This window comes from Cucurbita pepo, chromosome LG12 (genome assembly GCF_002806865.2).
Source record: "Cucurbita pepo subsp. pepo cultivar mu-cu-16 chromosome LG12, ASM280686v2, whole genome shotgun sequence".
Lineage (NCBI taxonomy): Eukaryota > Viridiplantae > Streptophyta > Magnoliopsida > Cucurbitales > Cucurbitaceae > Cucurbita > Cucurbita pepo.
The window spans coordinates 765,239-779,101 of NC_036649.1; the positions used below are offsets into that span (position 1 = coordinate 765,239).

Below are 13,863 nucleotides of genomic sequence, written 5' to 3' on the forward strand. Positions count from 1 at the left end.
GGTAAAATTATATAACAAAAGTTTGTCAAATCAAGACAAGGTTCTCTTTAAATTTGTTCATTAAAAAGTAGCATATAAAATGCATAAAGAATTAGAACTTATGTGTCAATTGATCAACATTGCTTAAGAATTTAACCGAAACTTTTTCATATCTTGGCTAATCAACCCGACTCTACAAAAATAAAATCTTATCTTCCTTTTAAATAACAATAATACTTGGATAGGTGTCGTCTTCTCACTTGGGGAACCGAGACTATGGAAATTTCATTCCCTAATATAATTTAGTCAGGTGGTAAAAATAATAATTCCATATCAAAGATAAAATTTTAATTACCAAATGGTTCAAATATGAAGATTATTACGAGCTAAATAACAGTTATTATCATTAAAATAAATAACAATATTTTGTCGAATCAACTGATCGTTTTCAAAGTAAAATTTCTCGGACTTTTACTATTTACCCTAATGCTGACGCAGCTCAACTAGTTAAAACATTAAAAACGTTTCTTTCGTGAATAGTTTGGGCCGTGTAAAGTTGATTGGTTAAAAAAAATTAATCATATTTATTAAAACATAAGTTGTCCACGTGTCATAAGGAGATGAAAAGCACGTTTTAAACCAATTTAGAATGGCCCACCGCGACCATCGCGTTGACCACTCGTGGAATGCTCGGCTGACTGTACCGTCCAGACAGCCCCAAGATTTATATATAAAATAAAACAAAATTGTCCCATAAAAATAACCAACTCTGTCTCCAGAAATAACAACTTTCTCTCTCCTCCCTCTCTCTTTCTCTCTCTAGAAAAATAATTATTTTTCCAGAAAAAAAAAAAAAAAAAAAAAAATTCGGTAAGAAAATTTAAGGGAAGATGTGGGAGCAAGAATTGATTNTTCTCTGTTTGGCTTCGCATGGAGCTTTGTTGCAATTCCACTGAAACTTCATCTTTGCTGCTCCAGAATCCATTGTTCTTCCATTCTCTTTAAGTTTTAAGACGACCCGTTTTGTTAATTATCGTTGAGTTATGTTGCACGAGGTGAACGTCGGCGGCAGCGGTTCCGAATCAGAGCAAATGCATCCCACTGTAAGCATTTTACTCTTTAGTGTTTATTTTATTATATTCATGAGTGTTTGAATCAACCGGTTTGATATTGAGTTACCATTTTGATGAATGCCCATAAGGTATTTGATGAAATTCCCAGCTGCCATTTTTAGTTTTTTGTGCTTGAAAATTGGGTTTGAATTCTTTTTCTTGAGAAATCTTGTTGTTAGAGCATTTCTGGGTTGGATTCTTATTCAAGATATCGTGGTTGATGAGCATCTCATATGGATTTGATTTTTAAATTCTGTTTGTTTGTCCAATCTGGGAAGTTTTTACCACTAATTCAAGCAAATTTTGTACTCCATTAGCTTCTTGCTTTTCTTTTTTGCACTCCCACAGAGCACATGAGCATAAATGCACGTCTTTTTCAGCTTTGCACAACAAAAATGGAGCATTAGAGACCATTCTGGTTGGTTTAGATTGTTTTCACACTGTTCTTCTGCTTCTTTTACTGAGCTGCATATTTGAGAAGAAGAGGGGATTTATGTGCTTGTTTGTGTTGTTTTTATGTTTCCAATCTTCATGTTGTGAATATGAAGAATGGTGCGTCTTGCTTGTTCGAAACGAAGGTTGATTTTGGTGTAGTCGTGCCTAAGGGAATATCGGTAGAAGTAGATTCGTTCTTCTCGATCTATAAGAAACACCTCTTGTTCCCGTTTAGTCACCTTTCGTCCATCTTCTGGTTGTGAATATGAAGAATGGTGATTCTTGCTTGTTTGAAACGAAGGTTGATTTTTGTGTGGTCGTGTCGAAGGGAATATTGGTAGAAGTAGATTTGTTTTCTCGATCTATAAGAACCGCCTCTTGTTCCTGTTTAGTCCCGTTTCGTTTTTGGTTTATGTATGCATGATCATGGCGTAGAAGTTGATGTTGGTGTTTGATATTGTGTTTTCAGGAAGAAATCTCGAGTCCAATCAACGCTCAAATATATGATTTTTGTGATTCCGAGTTGTTCTCAGAGATGCTTCAAAACTCCGAGGAGTTCAATTCTTACTCGAATTGTTATTACGACAATAATTCATCATATGCTACAAATCTGCCTCATTCCCCAGATCAAGCAGATAACAATGGCAATGAAAATGGCAACACAGTCGTCGCTGCTCCATCGTTCGTACCGGCTAACGATGCATCGGCTACGACGAACATTACGACCAACAGTAATTTGACTACTATCTTTGATTGCCAAGAAGAACTTGACAATGATATCTCTGCTTCCATAGACTTCTCTCCATCGGATTCGTTTTCGATCGCTCAATATCTCACCATCCAGTCGGGGCAGTTCGACGTTTCTCAAGTGCAGTCTCAGATGCCATTACTAGATCCCATGATTGATGGGCTTCTCCAGTGTCCTATGGCTCCTGGAACTCTCATCGACGAAGAACTACCTTCGATTTACGTCGACGATTGTTTGTCTTCCTTCACTTCCTACATGCCATTGAATCCTTCCTCCCCTTCGTGCTCGTTCGTCGGAGCAACCATGCCAACTTACCTGCCTACGCCACCAATGAACCTCACTGCATCGTCGTCGTCGGTCGAAAATTGCGGTATGTTCCCGCTCCTCAGCGCAGAATTGCAACCACAAGACCTTGACTATCAAGGAGACAACTGTGGACTCTACAGCCAAGACTATATGCAGGGGACTTTCAATCCAGCAGACCTTCAGGTACTTAACTAACTAAAGTCTTTTCGAACATAACACGTCTTCGATAACGACAAACTAAACGATTCGACTCACGATCACGCTACGTTTTTGTTGTATATAGAAGGTACTCAGCGATGAGAATCTCCAACTGGCTGCTGGGGCAATGAACTGCACTTCATTAGCATCAGATCTCTCAAGCTTGAAGGACAGTACTTTCAAAGTTGGCAAACTCTCTGTGGAAGAGAGGAAGCAGAAGATTCATAGGTACATGAAGAAAAGAAATGAGAGGAACTTCAGCAAGAAAATCAAGGTCTTTTTTCCTCTCCATCTCTCCCCTTCCCCTCTTTATATTCAAACTCGAGACGTCGCTAACGATGGAGGCAAATTAACAGTACGCCTGCCGAAAAACGCTAGCAGATAGCCGCCCACGGGTTCGGGGACGGTTCGCCAAGAACGACGAATTGACAGAGACTCACAGGGTTGCTTGTAGCATCCATGAAGGAGAAGAAGAAGAAGAGGTAAAGCTTCTCTCTAAGCCAACTTTTCAAAAATCTCGGTTAGGAATCTCGACTCTCTACAATGGTACGATATTGTCCACTTTGAGCATAAGCTCTCGGGCCTTTGCTTTGGGCTTCCCCAAACGGCCTCATTCCAACGAAAATGTATTCCTTTACTTATAAACCCGACCAATGGCGTTCGTTTTGCAGGTAGTTGTGAAGGAAGAAGATAGCATGGTTGATTCTTCAGACATATTTGCTCATATCAGTGGAGTGAACTCGTTGAAACGCAGCTATCCAATCCAGTCTTGGATTTGATTTTATTTATTTTTTCTTAATTAAAAATAAATTTTTGAAAGAAAAAGAGAAAGAAACAACAATTTTGCAGGACCCAAAATACAAATATGAAGAGATATGTGGTAGAGAAAGAAATAGTGAAAAAGAAGGGTCGTAAATAGAAATAAGTTTTGAGTGAGGCCCCACCTAGCAATTAGAAACTTTTCAATTTGTAGATATTTCCATCAACAAATTCAAAATCCTTCATTTGTACATGTTAGGGGTTTGTGCCCTCAATGTTGCAATAAATTATATGTATATCTCCGAATTTAATTATAAAGCTCGGTCTCGATTTTGTTTCTTTTAAGGTTTCAATTATGTTCGGATTGTAAAATGAATAATCTACCGTTAGTTAAACATCGAGGTTTAACCATTTCAACTCAGTTACAAGAAACCCTTTTTACACTGACCCATGTGTTAAAAATCACGAACCTATCAATTTTGAGGTAGTAGTTATTTTTATCAACTAAATCATGCTCGGATTGCCAAATGGATAATCTACCATTAGTTAAACACGAGACTTTACCATCTCGACTCGATTACAACCAACCCTTTTTATAGTGATCCATGTATTGGGAACCACGAACTTCCACATAGTATGATATTGTCTGAACATAAGCTATGGTGTCTTTATTTTTTGTTTATCCAAATTTGGTCAGAGATAAAATAAGTAAAATTGCTCTAAATAAAATTATATATTCAATTTTAAATTTTAATTAAAAAGAAAAGAAAAAAAAAAAAACACAAAAAATCATAATTTAGCATAATTTAAAATTAATTGTAATTTTATTCGAATTTTTGGCCGTAAACAAACCCTAGGTCCCATCGTATATAAATGGCCATGAAAGATCTTAAGTTCCTCTCAGGTTCTCGTTTCAGCCGGCGAAAATGTCGAAGCGAGGTAAGCGAACCCTTGTGCCTCTCCTCTTCTTTCTTCGCAGTTTCACCATCTAGATTTTGGGATTAGGTTTCGTTTTCGTTCTTCCTGTGTTCATTTCTCGCCGGAAAATCATGTTCTTGTTTCATTTGCTTTGGAAGTACCCATTTTTGGGGGCTTTTTATTGAATCTGTATCGAATCCACAATTTACTAGTGGAGGAGTGATCGATTTTCCATGTGTGAACTCTGGAATGTGTATGATCGATCTGCTTCTTGTTGGTGCAGGGCGCGGAGGATCTGCAGGTAACAAGTTTAGGATGTCACTTGGTCTACCGGTGGCAGCGACGGTGAATTGTGCTGACAACACTGGAGCTAAGAACCTGTACATCATCTCAGTGAAGGGTATCAAGGGGCGTTTGAACAGATTGCCATCGGCTTGTGTTGGAGATATGGTGATGGCCACTGTCAAGAAGGGAAAGCCCGATCTCAGGAAGAAGGTTCTTCCTGCCGTCATTGTCAGGCAGCGCAAGCCATGGCGGCGAAAGGATGGGGTTTTCATGTACTTCGAAGGTATATAATACATATGTTTCTCTTGATAGGCTCCAAATTTGCTTGTTTTAGAGAGCACTATGGTACACATGTTTGATCTTGACCTGGATTTGCATTTGCCTGTTGACGTTTGCTATCTATCACGTTTTGTGTTTGAACTCTTATTTGTGTCTTCAGGTTTTTGTTATTACTGGTTGCCTTGCTGAATTGTGTTTGCTTGCAATTGTTCGAACCTGAGAATCCCATGATTAACACGTCTGTTGAAGCTAGATAGATGTTTTCATTCCATTTATTCTATATTTCTAATATGGTTCTGTGAGGAATAGATATCAAACATATCCGAGTTTTGAGTTGCATAGATGTATATTTTACTTTTCACTAGAAAGTAAAATCCAAAGCAACATGTTTTCTGTTAATTTGATTAAAAAGTACCCAAGTTCGTCGTCTGGACCCCATCTATTTTCCAGGCATAAGTCAGCTATCTTCCTTATTGTAATGGTTGAAACTGTTATGGGTCTTGTAATTTGACAGTCTTCATCATTGAAGATGTGTTGAAACTTTCATGCTCATATCCTCTGCTCCTTGTGGACATAACATTGTTGATTCAAAATAATTCCATTCTTGGTCTCATTCTGCCATTTTGTATGATATCATCCGTATAGAAATTTTGTTTTAATATACTTGTGTATATCACATGGGTATTTGATTTCGAAATGTATATTGTGGCTGCAGATAATGCAGGAGTGATTGTGAACCCAAAAGGAGAAATGAAAGGTATGACCCATTCGCCAGATGAAAATGCTCATTCTCCTAGTCTTTTAATCTTGCAAGGTTATGAAGTTCGTTTGTTGCTGCTGTTGCAGGTTCTGCAATCACAGGTCCCATCGGAAAGGAGTGTGCGGATTTATGGCCTAGGATCGCAAGTGCAGCCAATGCTATCGTTTAGTGTACGTCTATTAGAGTTCCATTCTTCTCGATTCTGTGGTTATAACACCTCGTAATTTTTTATATCCTAGTGGTTTCTTTAAATTACTCTCTTCCAATGCGAGATTTAATGGATCATTTTTGGGTCAATGAATTAGATTCTGAACTCGTAAGAAATTTCGTTCTTCATCTCTAATGACTTTGTGTTTTTAAGCTGCCTGATTGAGTGGCCATAGATGTGCCTAACCATTCATTACTAGCAATCATATCATTAATATTTTCCCCTTATGTTCTTGAATGCCCTGCTTATGACTTCGTATGCCCTTGATTGACCCATAAAACTACTAGTTGAAGCACCCAAAACACCATGTTGTTGCATATAAATACCTCAACTAAAGACATATATACATATAGATGACATTTAGAAGCCTAGACAAACAAGAAAAGAAATTAACACAACCAAAGCTCTTATTCTGTTGTTCCTTCTTGGTTGCACAATCTATATATCAGTAATTTACAGAGGAAACATGAGCTGAGCTTAGCTGTGCATGAGTTGAGTTGGATAGTAGTAATGAACAGATGAGGAGGTTGAGCTCAATACATCTTGGACTGAGCACTCAGATTCATCTTAGCACAATACTCAAACAAGCTCCCATCATAACATCTCCTTATAGCCTCCTTAGAGAGAAAGCCATCCTCGTCCCTGGCTAGCACGTATAGTATGAACCACTCGAGTTTGGATGCCACCCTGCGCGAGTCAAGAGAGCATGGCATCAGTGACTTAGAACAATAGGAAACTAAAGAGAATTAACTTATGACATAGAAGAAAGAACAGTAAATGCATACCATCCGAAGGGATCGAAAGCTAGACGGTTGGCTTCAGTCATGTCCCATAGCTCACCAAGGGACAGCTTGTCTGGCTGTGTTCTAGCGAACTTACTGAAAATGTTCTCGAAATTCGCCGCCACGTACCGTCCCTCAGTGTCGTAGGTTCCAGTGTCGCTCCCATGCTTGTCTCTGTGAATGTTGTAAATGTAGATCGGGAGAAAGGGTGATGGGATCCATCCCTGCAAATTTCATCACATTATCAAATCTACTCCTTGATTTCTTTGGAGTTGCCATGATTTACTTACTTGTTGAGTACGGTAGCTCATGGCCATATTTATAATAATTGCCATAATTAGGGACGCTAACATGTTGAATCCAATCGCTCTTAGCCCTTCAAAAACAACATTTAACACATTATTAGTATTGTTATTACAAAGCTTAGCGACTCAAAATGATGATAATCACCAACGTAAGTCTCCCAAGGGTAAACGACGCCATTATCATCTTGGTCGAAGAAGGCGACATGCTGCTGAAGAACTGTCATTCCATAGTGATTATGCCCCACCGTCCCTGTCGGGTGGCTGGTGTCCGGCGCCACCAACGCCCTCGCCAAATCTGATCATTTCATAACAAAGAAAAAAACTATGAAACCGGGAGTGTCTAAACTGATTTCAACGAAGTAAGTTTAGTTTTGGGGGCTCACATGGCTTGGGGATTGTGGTTTCGAGGTCGTTGCGGACCCTTCGCTCGCGAGTGACGGGCGCAAATCGAGCCTCGGTGGCGGTGGCTTCGTTTTCCATTGATAAAGCCATGGCGGAGAGATTGCTAGCAGTGGCGGTGGCAATGGTAAGTGAGTTTTTGGGAGATTTTATAAAGAGGGAAATTGATGAGAAGGGGATTGAGGTGGCTTTGTGGTGTGCCAACGTTTTTGTTTGGTGCAGGCCTAGATCGACACGACCCATCTGTCCTTCGCCGCTCTCATTCCTCTTTATCTCTCTCTCTTTTTCGATAAGATCGACGCGAACCTTGAATTTTACGGGCCTTGGGTCCAGAGTTTTGGGCCGAGTCTCTACAGAATCTAACAAGTTTGAAGCCTAAAACTTCGTCGATTCACAAAAAAATTTCCTATTAGTCCAAAGGAAAAGGGGGCATTTCAGCGCCCAAGATATGGCCGGTGAGGTAGCGGTGGAGGGTCCTGCGGCGGCGACAGAAGTAGGCGATTCCATTGAGCAGTCCCATATGTTGGAGAGAAAATGGACCTTTTGGTTCGATAACCAGTCGAGGCCGAAGCAAGGTGCTGAATGGGGCAGCTCTCTGCGCAAGGTCTATACCTTCGACACTGTTGAAGAATTTTGGTGGTACGTCCTTCGATCCCTCTCTTTGCCAATGATTAAACTGGTTCTGTTTTCAGTTTTCTTTGAACGTTGAGCTACGATTTTGTTCATATTCTTTTTCTTCGATTTGTGATTCCGGGCTTTTGTACAGTTTTTACGATCAGATATTGAAGCCGAGCAAGTTGCCGGCTAATGCAGATTTTCACTTGTTCAAAGCTGGAGTTGAACCGAAATGGGAAGATCCTGAGTGTGCTAATGGAGGAAAATGGACTGTCACGAGCAGTAGAAAGACTAACCTCGATACCATGTGGCTGGAAACGGTATACAAAGACTAACCTAATTTCATTGCTGGTTGCATGAATTTGTGGTAATTTCTTGCTTTAATTTGGTCTAAAATTTCATGTCCTTCGTTAGTTGATGGCATTGATTGGGGAACAATTTGAGGAGTCTGATGAGATCTGTGGCGTAGTTGCCAGTGTGCGCCAGAGGCAGGACAAGCTTGCACTGTGGACCAAGACAGCAACAAATGAGGCTGCTCAGGTTAGTCGTTGTTAGTTTTGTAGCTACATTGTAGCGAGACCGTGTCATGGCCAAGATTATTTCGATTTCTCAGCGTACCGTTTGTTCACTATGATCTTGCCAACTATGATCCTTATCTTATATCAGCTCATGAATCTCTGAGAGATGTCCTCTGTTCTCTGCTTATACGAAAATTATAGTTTTTGTTGTGAATCTTATGATGTGTGTGGATTACCGGTTGTGTTTTGCTCCTATTGTTTGCTTATTACTTCGTTTACTCAGTTCTAAAGACCGTCTAACTTATTCTGTACTCTCCGATTGATGCAGATGAGCATCGGTAGGAAATGGAAGGAGATCATCGACGTTACCGACAAGATTTCCTTCAGCTTTCATGTAAACATCAGTTTTATGATTATCAACATTTTTCTCTTCTGTTCGTTCCATTTCATAGATTACATCTCTATTTGTTTTGGTTGGTTGCAGGAGGATCTGAGAAGGGAAAAGTCGGCGAAATCGTCTCGGTACAGTGTCTGATCATTAACTCGATCATGTCGAGCTGCTAAATTTTGAGGCAAGGTATTCTTTTTGCTTTGGTTATGGGAGTGTGTAATTTTGAAAAATGAAGCATTTCCTGTGAGTACTAAAAGAGTGAGTGTTTTGAGTACATAGATGATATTACAGCTGATGAACTGAATGGAATAGAAAACAGGAGAAGGGCATAAGAAGAAGAAGAAGAAGAAGAAGATCTCAGGCAAGGAATCCAAGTCTTTCTCCATTCTTCTTGGCCAGCCTGATTAGCCCTTGTCTTTGTTTTCCATCTGCTCCAATTGATTTGCAAAACTCTGTGATTACCTGACAAACACCAACACACATTCACATCACTTTCAAGATCAACAAGTACTCATATTGGTTAAGTTGGGTTAAGTTCGATTGTTCGGGATTTGAAATTCAGTATCGTTCTCTTTTTTTGGAGGTTGTTTAATCATATCTACAGGAAGGTCCTGAGATTCACTCGAAAAAGAAGAAAGGAAAGAGAGGAGGAGGATGAGTGTGATCTCATGACCTCGAGATAGTTTCGCGCCATGGTGTGAAGCCTAGTGGAGCCATGCCCTAAACTTAGTCGTGCCAATAGATTGGTAATCCTTAAATGTCTAGGGTCTAGCCTCCTCGAATACATAGTAAAAAATGACTTAAGACTCCAAAGGAGTCGAGCCTCGATTAACAGGAGGTGGTACTTTGTTCGAGGGGAGGTGTTGGATGATGAAAGTCCCACATCGGCTAATTTAGGGAATGATCATGGGTTTATAATCAAGGAATACTCTCTCCATTGGTGTGAGACCTTTCGGGGAAACCCAAAGCAAAACCATGAGAGCTTATGCTCAAAGTGGACAATATCATACTATGGAGAGTCATGTTTATCTAACATGGTATCAACGTCAAAACAAGTAAAGAGAGACCTCCTCGTGAGGACTAGAAAGATTCCGGTGCACAAGGTAATGAGCCTAACTATTTGTATAATGTTTAAAAGAGTTTAGTCCATGGGAATTCGACCACAAGGTTAAAATGAGAAAAGAGAGATCAATGAATGAGGACTAGAAAGATTCCCATGCACGAGCCAATGAGCCTAACAATTTATACAATGTTCAAGAGTCAGTTGAAGGTGACGACGTTGCAAGTTCTTTTGAAGTTCTAAAGAATTTCTTACAGTAGTTTTGAAACGATCTTCAAATGCATAGCTTTTCTTTTTCTTCGTGTAGTTTTGAAACAATCCTCAAATGCATAGCTTATTCTTCGAATTCGGGTTTGGGGATATGAAGTTCCAACTTTGATGAAGGAATATATATTGAGTTTTACTAAAATTAGAGTAATATAGCATAGTGTTTAGTATATGAATTTTATGGCCCAACAAATGATTTCTAAACAAGCAAATTGAGATCAATGGGGAAAACAATGAATAACGAATACCTGTGAATGTAAGGCAATTGCTTTGCCCCTAAACTGATTGAAGCGCTTCTTGCCGATGATATTCCGAGTAACCACAACCAACGGCGCAAAAACCCCTTTCCCTTCATTCACGTTCTTCATCATCGGCCGGAACCTGACCGCCTTCCCCCCTCCCACTTGCACCGCGGCCGGCCTCGCCGCCAGCAGCGCGTAATCCTCTCCGGCCACTGAAGACCCCCATCCTCCAATGAAAGAAGACGAACAGCACAATCCAGTCGCAGAGATCGAAGTCGCCGCCATGGAAACAGCTTCTTCCGCTTCTTCTTCTTCTTCCTCAGGTAACAGGTACGGTTCCAACTCCTTCTCCCTCTCAGTGCCTCTTTGCTTGATATTTGGATGTGAAATGGAGGCGAAATGTGGGTGAGGGAAATTGGGGATCGAGAGAGGGGTTATGAGCCACACACTTGGCTAGGGTTTTGGCGTTTTGTTTCAAAAGCAGAGTTGTGAATCCAATTGAATGGAATTGTTCATGCGATTGCTTCCTATGGTCCATAATTACGGGAGAATATGAGCTTGTTGAATTAAATTGGAAAGGGGCCCTGTCTGCTAGCTTATCTCTTCACCGTGGCTCCATCTCCGCCGTGAAGAAGACTAGACGACGACCCCATTTGAGATTCATACCTTAGCATAGTTTTAATATTAATAACATCATGTCACATAAATCCCTTGATCCCTCCCCATTTGACCGAGGATTCACCATCATGTTTAATGTTCCTTGTCTTTCATATTATATTCTTTTAAAAGATGATTTTTAGTAACAATTTAGTATTTTTTATTTCATAATAATTGAGTCATTATGGTTTAAATTCTGAAATAGTTTAATAATCTAGTGATTATAGTATGTTGTTATTGATGAAATCTCATTAAATTTTAATTAAGATCTACAAAGACTAAATTGAAAGATTAAATGTTTGATTTAATTTAATCTATTTTTTCATTAGCAGGCTTCTTACTAAGCCCTTGTCAATGGCGTCACTAGCAACCCACCTCTCTGCCTCCCTCATCCTCGTCCCCATCGGCGTTCGTCGGCTCCTCGGTTCTTCCTCCATTTACCTCAACAACCCATCTCTTTACCGATCAAAAATCTGGTACTTATCCGAACCCAAATGGAAGAATTTCGACTTATATTCCCTCCTCCTCCTCCTCCCCATCGCCGCCTTCTCCGAAATTTTCCTTTTCATCGCGTTTTCCGGTAACCCTACCTACAGATTCGCATTTTTCCAGCAATCAGTCGCCATTTTCTTCTTCTGGGCGCTTGCGATTCTCATCATTTTGCGGGAAAATCTCGACCCTCTTCTTGTAAGTGAGAGTTTCATCTTCGTTTTCGCCGGAGTTGCGTTTCTTGTTGAGTATTCCGTGATTGGTAAGGGGATTACTGGTCTTGGTGGTGATTTGTATCACATTTCTGGAGGATTAACCCTTCTTTGCGCTTGCTCCTGCTTGTTTTTATCTATGAAACCGTCTGCATTTTTCGCTGAATTCCTACTTTCCTCTGGCTTAACGTTTAAGGGCACATGGCTGTTTCAAATTGGCTTGTCTTTGTATACCGATGCATTTGCTTTGAAGGGTTGTCGTGCAATGTTGGTGTTGCCTGCTACTGGTGACGCTTTTGTACAATGTGATCTTGAGGAAGATGGTCTGAGGGGTATTGCTTTGATGAATCTAATATTCATTGGCCATGTTGTTTTAGTTTTGATATTGGGTTTAGGTTTGATTGGCTTGTTGTCCAGCAACAGGAATTTCAGGATCGGCCAGGGAAGTGGCCCATTGTTGGCTGAGCTTGGACAGGAGACTGTGTTGATTCGCTCAGCTCCTGAGCTTGAAATGGAGTGAAGGTGTAGCTACACCTTCTTGACGGTATTCTTCATATCATTATGTCATTATGTTGAAGAACGAATGATTTGTTCACTCATGCTTTAGGCCACAGTAAATGTTTGTAAGTTTCTCTGTTTTTTAATCTTCTTTTTGAAGTATTGATCAATAGAGAATTTAATAGATTAGTTTACCTCGTAGTTCATTATGTCCACTAGCTTCTCATCTTGTTCTTGCTACTTTTTGTCCGAATAAAATTGTGAGATCTTACATTGGTTGAAGAGGGATACGAAGCATTCCTCATAAGGGTATGCAAAAACTCTCCATAACAAACGTATTTTAAAACCTTGAGGGAAATCCCAAAGACGGTGTAGCCAGTCACCGGACGGTGTGCCAATGAGGACGTTGGCCCCTAAGGAGGGTAGATTGTGAGATCCCACGTTGATTGGAGAGGGGAATGAAATATTCCTTATAAGAATGCAGAAACCTCTCCATAACAGATGTTTTAAAACCTTGAGGGGAAGCCCAAAGAAGACAATATCTGCTAGTGGTAGGCTTGGGTTGTTGTTACAAATGGTATCAGAGTCAGTCACCGAAACGATGTGCCAGCGAGGACGTTGGGCCCCCAAGAAGGGTGGATTGTGAGATCCCACATTGGTTGGGAACAAAATTCCTTATAAGAGGAATACACATTTTAAAATTTTGAGGGGAAGTTCGAAAGGGAAAGTCCAAAAAAGACAATATCTGTTAGTAGTGAGCTTGGGCGGTTACTGTACTACTTATCTCTCTATCTCTAAAACCTGCCATTCATCTCCATCAGGCACAAGTAACCAATCGTAATATCGATTTCGGCTGTGCCTAGTTAGGGTGTCTGCTATGCAGGATTATGGTTTTGGCTGCAGTTTAGAATGAAGAAAGTCTTCATCTGTCTATCTGCATAACAGTGGCATCCATTGGATAGCACAATTGTTTCTGCTGTGTTACTTTTGTTTCTAAATCATCTGTCTATCTATATGTTGCGAGGAACATTAAGGTGTTCCTCAGTATCTGTGTTCATAAATTTGAATCTAAAGGGTTTGTTTACTTTGTCATGTGGACCAGACTTCCTTTAGTAGCTCCTTATCACTGGGGTAGGGGCTAACTCAATATGTTCGCCTTAGAATTTGTATCATTCATTGCCATGTTGCTATGTCGTGGAATATCGCGGAATATTCCATCTCAGTTTTTGCGTTCCAAAGAAATAGTTCTTTAGCCTCGTAACCCGTGCTTGGGATGACTTTAGGCTCGATATATTTCCTTTGGCTACACACTACGAATGCAAAGTAGCGAATAAGGATCCTAGTGTCAACCCATTTTTTCTGATTCATCCATAAAAAGGATTCATTTCTTTAGAGGTAGAACCAATTTAGTATGTTCTAGGAGGAAACTTGTAACAACTCA

General features: G+C 40.1%; 6 protein-coding genes across 16 annotated transcripts; 4 read left to right on the forward strand and 2 right to left on the reverse strand.

Moving 5' to 3' along the window:
• The first annotated feature begins 940 nt into the window (after positions 1-940).
• Positions 941-3,562, forward strand: LOC111807372. 5 transcript variants are annotated; one of them, XM_023693073.1, is made up of 5 exons: positions 941-1,082; positions 1,996-2,763; positions 2,864-3,052; positions 3,135-3,260; positions 3,450-3,562. In XM_023693073.1, exons 1-5 carry the CDS (start codon positions 1,023-1,025, stop codon positions 3,555-3,557), a joined length of 1,251 nt encoding a protein of 416 aa, XP_023548841.1. In that variant the 5' UTR covers positions 941-1,022; the 3' UTR covers positions 3,558-3,562. The 5 variants fall into 5 exon arrangements, with proteins under 5 accessions (XP_023548841.1, XP_023548839.1, XP_023548840.1 ...); XM_023693071.1 differs by lacking the exon at positions 941-1,082 and adding an exon at positions 1,507-1,863; XM_023693072.1 differs by lacking the exon at positions 941-1,082 and adding an exon at positions 1,507-1,863 and having other exon boundaries at positions 2,867-3,052.
• Positions 3,563-4,402: 840 nt separating this feature from the next.
• On the forward strand, positions 4,403-6,179 carry LOC111806762 (60S ribosomal protein L23). 2 transcript variants are annotated; one of them, XR_002816871.1, is made up of 5 exons: positions 4,403-4,476; positions 4,739-5,023; positions 5,735-5,776; positions 5,866-6,042; positions 6,074-6,179. XR_002816871.1 is itself a non-coding variant. In XM_023692209.1 (4 exons), the coding sequence occupies exons 1-4, from the start codon at positions 4,464-4,466 to the stop codon at positions 5,946-5,948; spliced, it is 423 nt and encodes a 140-aa protein (XP_023547977.1). In that variant the 5' UTR covers positions 4,403-4,463; the 3' UTR covers positions 5,949-6,155. The 2 variants fall into 2 exon arrangements, 1 of the variants encoding a protein (XP_023547977.1); XM_023692209.1 differs by having other exon boundaries at positions 5,866-6,155.
• A 95-nt stretch (positions 6,180-6,274) lies between these two features.
• Positions 6,275-7,599, reverse strand: LOC111806760 (peroxygenase-like). The gene is made up of 5 exons (XM_023692200.1): positions 7,458-7,599; positions 7,220-7,369; positions 7,060-7,145; positions 6,773-6,993; positions 6,275-6,674 (listed from the first exon to the last, which is right to left on the reverse strand). Exons 1-5 carry the CDS (start codon positions 7,564-7,566, stop codon positions 6,521-6,523), a joined length of 720 nt encoding a protein of 239 aa, XP_023547968.1. The 5' UTR covers positions 7,567-7,599; the 3' UTR covers positions 6,275-6,520.
• A 256-nt stretch (positions 7,600-7,855) lies between these two features.
• On the forward strand, positions 7,856-9,573 carry LOC111806761 (eukaryotic translation initiation factor-like). 6 transcript variants are annotated; one of them, XM_023692206.1, is made up of 6 exons: positions 7,856-8,112; positions 8,240-8,408; positions 8,503-8,628; positions 8,935-9,000; positions 9,091-9,183; positions 9,289-9,573. In XM_023692206.1, the coding sequence occupies exons 1-5, from the start codon at positions 7,922-7,924 to the stop codon at positions 9,139-9,141; spliced, it is 603 nt and encodes a 200-aa protein (XP_023547974.1). In that variant the 5' UTR covers positions 7,856-7,921; the 3' UTR covers positions 9,142-9,183; positions 9,289-9,573. The 6 variants fall into 6 exon arrangements, with proteins under 6 accessions (XP_023547974.1, XP_023547972.1, XP_023547973.1 ...); XM_023692204.1 differs by having other exon boundaries at positions 9,310-9,573; XM_023692205.1 differs by having other exon boundaries at positions 9,317-9,573.
• Positions 9,218-11,226, reverse strand: LOC111806763 (protein PROTON GRADIENT REGULATION 5, chloroplastic-like). Its single transcript, XM_023692210.1, has 2 exons — positions 10,573-11,226; positions 9,218-9,459 (listed from the first exon to the last, which is right to left on the reverse strand). Exons 1-2 carry the CDS (start codon positions 10,849-10,851, stop codon positions 9,355-9,357), a joined length of 384 nt encoding a protein of 127 aa, XP_023547978.1. The 5' UTR covers positions 10,852-11,226; the 3' UTR covers positions 9,218-9,354.
• Positions 10,815-12,637, forward strand: LOC111806759. Its single transcript, XM_023692199.1, has 2 exons — positions 10,815-10,896; positions 11,556-12,637. Exons 1-2 carry the CDS (start codon positions 10,850-10,852, stop codon positions 12,442-12,444), a joined length of 936 nt encoding a protein of 311 aa, XP_023547967.1. The 5' UTR covers positions 10,815-10,849; the 3' UTR covers positions 12,445-12,637.
• The last annotated feature ends 1,226 nt before the right edge of the window (positions 12,638-13,863 follow it).